The 5,581-nt window shown below is 28.9% G+C and overlaps 1 protein-coding gene across 1 annotated transcript; it reads left to right on the top strand.

Moving 5' to 3' along the window:
• The first annotated feature begins 226 nt into the window (after positions 1-226).
• LOC130807795 (transcription factor HHO5-like) lies at positions 227-5,204 on the top strand. The gene is made up of 5 exons (XM_057673134.1): positions 227-590; positions 716-858; positions 968-1,277; positions 3,278-3,354; positions 4,468-5,204. Exons 1-5 carry the CDS (start codon positions 368-370, stop codon positions 4,672-4,674), a joined length of 960 nt encoding a protein of 319 aa, XP_057529117.1. The 5' UTR covers positions 227-367; the 3' UTR covers positions 4,675-5,204.
• Positions 5,205-5,581: the final 377 nt, after the last annotated feature.

The raw sequence follows: 5,581 nt of genomic DNA, 5'->3' as shown, positions 1-5,581 counted from the left end.
CAACATACTCTTGCACAGAAAAAATATCTTTTTACTAATAAGGATAAATTACTTTTAAAAGAAATTTGATTCTCAATTCATACTTTAATTTAACACCCTTGGTTTATAAAGAGAGTGGAAGAAATAAGAAACCAACCAAAAAGGAGATATAAAAAAAAAAAAAAACATTAAAAAAATATGCTTCTATTAGATTCTATTACGCGAGGACTCGATTTCGTTTCTCCAACTACTTTATTGTAGCTATAAATAAGACGGCGTTTTTTCTTATCATCATCACCTCTTACTTGTACTCGTATTTCTTTTCTTCACATTTCATGCTTATCCTTCCACCTGTAGTTCTCAAACAATATCTCAGCCTAAAAATTTAATGGAATCCAATTTTCCTTTGTTATCTTTAGATTTAAGCCCTCCATTTCCAACAAATCCTTCATCTTTTCCTGAACTTTTAACTCGATTTTTAATCGTTGAAATTACCAATTCCAGCGAATTATCCAAACTTAATACTTTAATTATTGGATTGGAAGGTGAACTTAAGAAAATTCAAGCATTTCAGCGTGAACTTCCCCTTTCATTTCTAATCTTAAACGATGGTTTGTTGTTTTTTTTTTTTTTTTTTTTTTTTTGTTTTCATTCATCCGTTATTTCTTTTCAATTTTGGTTTTTTTTTTCTTACATAAATTTTGGGGAAATTTGAGTTTTGTTTTATAATCTGCAGCTGTAACCAAACTGAAACATGTTGTGAACAAAAGTGAAGAAAAACTGTGTAGTGGTAATTATGATAAAACGTCAAGGGTAAATTTGGAAATCGATGAGTTCGAGAAGAAAACTTGGATGAGCTCTGCTCAACTCTGGAGTCCGGTATATTTCATTATTTTTATTTTTATTTTTATTTTTATATGTTCAGTAGGAGTATGTTTTTATACATTTTGTTTATTTCAAAAACATCTATTTATTTATTTATTTTCAGACAAGTGAGGATGACGACTACGAGCCACCGCGTAAAAACGATATGGGGGCAATTTTGTCATTTTCTCCCATAACCGGTGACGATATCCCAAGACTGTCACTCATGCCTTCCAGTTTAGATGAACCGGGTTCAGGGAAGCCTCGAACCGGACGGTTATTATCCGGTTCAGGTTTTTCTTCAGAGGTTAATAAGAAAGTTAAACCGGACAGCAACTTCCTGTATCAAACTGCTAGGAAGCGTCGGCGGTGCTGGTCGCCGGAACTTCATCGACGGTTTGTCGATGCTCTTGAAAAACTTGGTGGGTCCCAAGGTGAGATTAATTTCTGGTGTAATAATTTTAGTTGAAATATATTCTATTAAGGAAATTTTTATTTTGTTATACTGATTTATAATATTGGTGATTAATAACAATTTATTTATTTATTTCTAAAAATTTTAAACAAATTTGATGTTCATCAAATTCATGGTCTCATAAGTTATAAATGTATGGAACAAATGTATATGAATGTCTCATCATACGATAAATTCGAATAATCATCTTATTTATATAATTAAAAAATTTCAAATTATATTAAACAAATAAAAAATAGAATTGAAGTTCAACTCCATTAAATTAAAAGTTGCTCTAGAGTTGGAGAATATGATTGAAGTTTTCCGCAATTTTGCTTTTGTAATTTAGACGCACGTAGAGCCACAAGCCCACGGTGGGTAATGGCCCCCATTTAAATGGTCAAACAATTTATGTCTAAAATATTCTCCATTTTATTCACCAGTCTCATTTGACTTTTTACGGATTTTAAGAAAAATCAAAAGTGGGACCTAAGGGTTGAAAAGAGAGTGGTATTATGAGTTTTTAATGTAAAGGAGAAAATTAGTATGGATAATGAAGTGTATAATTGAAAATACGATAAAGCTACTAAGGGCATAAAAGTCAAAAACCCATACCAAAAATAGAATTGAGACAATTAAGGTGACTTGACCATAAAAGAAAATGAGACACATAAGCTGAATAGAAGGAAGTATTAAATCTTCAGTTATTATTGTTGTGTGAGACCGTCTCTCAGAGAGACGACCTTAAAACCAAAAACTTACATTATTATTTCTTTTTAGTTTGTATTAAATAAGCTACTTAATCCATATATATAATGCATCTTTGAAAAAGATTACCTCTTACAATAATCTATGTTAAATATTTGTTCCTCTTTGAAATATAATTTATGTTACGTTTACTAGCATTACTATAATCGAACATTATTTTAAATTTTGAGGCTAATGTATATAAAAAATGTAGGGGATCTTTTTTAATCGCGTAATCGTAAATTTTCTTAATATTATCTTTTTATATTTTTTAATTATGCGTAATTGAATATATACGAATAACAAAATATTTCATTGGATTGCATATAAAATAGTCAAATATAGCACGTATTATGAAACAAAGGAGTATAAAACTAATATCGTATTCATTGCTCAACAGAGATACTTTAGACTTCACTCTTTCTTATTACTTGCTACACTTACCTTATTCATTAGTTTGACAATACTTTCTTTATTACATATAATACTAAAGTAACTTAAAATTGTGCTATTTAGCCCAAATTTATTTTTGGTCCACATCTCATTAATTCTTATACTTTTGCGATTTTTTAAAAACTAATAATAATATTTACGTTATCAACAAATTATTTCCTTAATACATGTATCAAATCAAAATGGTGCAAGTATTATATAACGGAGTAAATACTTTTATGCTAAATTTACATTACATAATTTTATATACTTTTAATTTGATTCTAGTACACATTTTATATTTGTTGATGTACTTGATTTGACATTTTTAATTTCGATTTTGGATACACATTAACTTTTCAAATCTTACCCACAAGCATCTTCACTTTTTTCATCTTATTATCTATAGTTTTCTATTTTTCAATTGTTTTTATCTTATTATCCCAATGCTAAATTAATAATATTTGTTTCTAACTTAAAAGGGATGTTCCAAACATAATGGTGAAATAAAGAATTGGGTAGAATCTGTTACAAATCTTCCATAAGTGTAGTCGTTTAATTAAGTAACTTTAAAGAATTGATTAAATGTTATTGTACATAGAGTACTAATTGTTGTATGAATATTCAAAGTCAGTAGACAGTAGTTCGATATATGAATGCATAATTTATTGGTATTAGTGCAATACTAATAATTCTTAATCAAAATCACTCGATCCATGTTTCTTCAGTTGCAAAAGCTTTCTATTTCAAGCCCTATAAAATAGTTTTAAGTTTTAATAACATACTATATTTGGTTTGCAGTGGCTACTCCTAAACAAATTAGAGACCTTATGCAAGTGGATGGGTTAACTAATGATGAAGTTAAAAGTCATTTACAGGCAATAATCTTTTCTCTTTTTATTTATTTTTATTTTTTTTATTAGGATTAGGATATGTTTGGCAAATAATTATTAGCTGATTAACTAATTTGATCCATTAAAAACCAAGTATAGGATGATTTATTAGATGTTAAGCCATCTATAATGGAAATGTTTCGTAAAAATTATAAATCAAAACTCTAAAACCCAATTATTATTAAGAAATTTCACATGACAGCATCGAACTTTCGTAAAATACCAGTGGTAGAACTTTTGTAAGATTTTTCTACATGTTAGCATCCAGTTTATGACTTATCTAACTGCCGTTGCATTTTCCGTTAAATTATTTTCAATTTCTTTTAATTTACCATGTTGACGTTTCTACCCTTATTAAGTGTTATTGTTGTCTTCATAATTTTTCTTAATCATTTTTATGCTCTCAAATGTTTAATTTACCATTTTGATGTTTAATTTACAGTTTAATTTCTTAACGCACTCAAATATTTTGGGGCAAATTATAAAGACAACAACCAACTGTCAAACACTTAATAAAGGTAAAAACGTCAAAATGGTGAATCAAACGGAAATTGACAAAAATTTAATAGAAAATACTACAGGAGTTAGATAAGGCATAAACTACCATGTGGAAAATCCTTAGAAAAGTGATACCACTGGCATTTCATAAAAGTTCGATACTATTATGTGGAATTTCCCTTAAAAATTTATTCATAGTAATTTTCTTGTTTTAACTTGAAAATTACCAAGCTGGCTTAATTTACGTCATCTTTTAAAATACTTGTTTCTAATGTTTGAGCAACTAAAAATAAAATGTCATCTAACAAGTATTTAACAAACACACGTTAATCATATTACACCTCAACATATAACATGTTTCATGATTTTCGTGATTTTCGCGATGCTTAGGCGTTCAATTTTCATCTAGCGTCCATTGAAATGGCGTTTGTCCTTAGGGCCGTCGCAAGGAGCACTTTCTAGCAATTTAGCGATTAAATGTCAATTATACGTACCGTTACCATTTTATTATTTATTTGTAGTGACAATAACGTCAAAGTCTTGTTAAAAAACGGGATTAACTACATGTACTAAAACGGGATACCCATTGCCCATGTACAGAAATACAGGCTTCATGTTCGGAAAATTCCAACTAATGCTGCCATGGACCCTCGATTGTCAACTGATGATGACCGGCAACATTCGAGCTCTCCCGACGGCCCATTTAACTTGGGCAGGTCCATAAAATGCAACTCGTCAAGTGTAGAAGAAGAGGAAGATCAGGAAAAATCTGATGGGCAGAGTTGGAAGGCTCAGAAACATATGTAGACCTTATGCTACACACCTTAATTTGAAGGATATAATTAAAAAAACTTATAACAAGTACATAATCAGTACTGAGATGCAATGTTTTGACATGCATAGACTATAGACTATAGAGTACTATAACATAATGTAACAAAGGGATGGAAATATGTGGCTTACCTGATTGCTCCCCATTGAAGCATTAATCTAGAATCAAATAAAATAAGATGCCGCCCAAACAAAATTTTGCCGTCACATTTTTAGGATTATCTTTTTATCATTATTCATCAGTATCTTTGTTTTTGTATCACTATTTACTGGTGTTATTTTACTTTGTTATGAATTATTAATTTTTGAAAAAAAAAAAAACCCAAAAGGTTGTTTATCTATTTGGCCTATTGCGTAATTATTTTACTAGTTGTATAGAAATTTTATATCTTATTACTGAAATATGTCACTATAGTTATTAGTCAATCCTATACTCCTACTAATGACCCTATTAGTCTCATATGTAGATTGTGATATATAATTTGTCTTATTATATGATAAAATGTCATCTTTTTAGCACTATTAAATCATTATTTTTAATTTATATTTTATTTTAAATCGTAGTTGTATCTGATTTTTTTTTTGTTTCATTTCAATGTGAATTTTATTGATGTCTACTTTTAATACTTTTTAAATAAGTATAAATAGATAGATTTAGATTAAAATAATATATCGATAAATGAGTAAAATAAAATGCAACATATAATTAGAATATTGGCAAAGATTAATTTAAAAAAATTAAAGCATAATAGCAAAGGGTACTTGATGTGAAGTAGAAGTATTTGAGTGGTGTATGTTGCTTGGCTATGGAGAGGAGACAGTGGATAGTCTACTAAGGAAACAAAAGATAATGTGTGGTAATGACTAAGTGGAGGTATATGAT

Source organism: Amaranthus tricolor, chromosome 3 (assembly GCF_026212465.1).
Source record: "Amaranthus tricolor cultivar Red isolate AtriRed21 chromosome 3, ASM2621246v1, whole genome shotgun sequence".
NCBI classification, from domain to species: domain Eukaryota; kingdom Viridiplantae; phylum Streptophyta; class Magnoliopsida; order Caryophyllales; family Amaranthaceae; genus Amaranthus; species Amaranthus tricolor.
Note: the sequence above shows the minus strand (reverse complement) of the source record. Positions and strands in the feature narration are given on the sequence as shown.

What these genes read in the sequence shown, in the direction of transcription:
- LOC130807795 (XM_057673134.1), top strand. Translation starts at nt 368, where the DNA reads ATGGAATCCAATTTTCCTTTGTTATCTTTAGATTTAAGCCCTCCATTT. An exon ending in CTGCTCAACTCTGGAGTCCG is followed by an intron (nt 859 to 967) that starts GTATATTTCATT and finishes ATTTATTTTCAG; the next exon opens with ACAAGTGAGGATGACGACTA. An exon ending in AAGTTAAAAGTCATTTACAG is followed by an intron (nt 3,355 to 4,467) that starts GCAATAATCTTT and finishes GCCCATGTACAG; the next exon opens with AAATACAGGCTTCATGTTCG.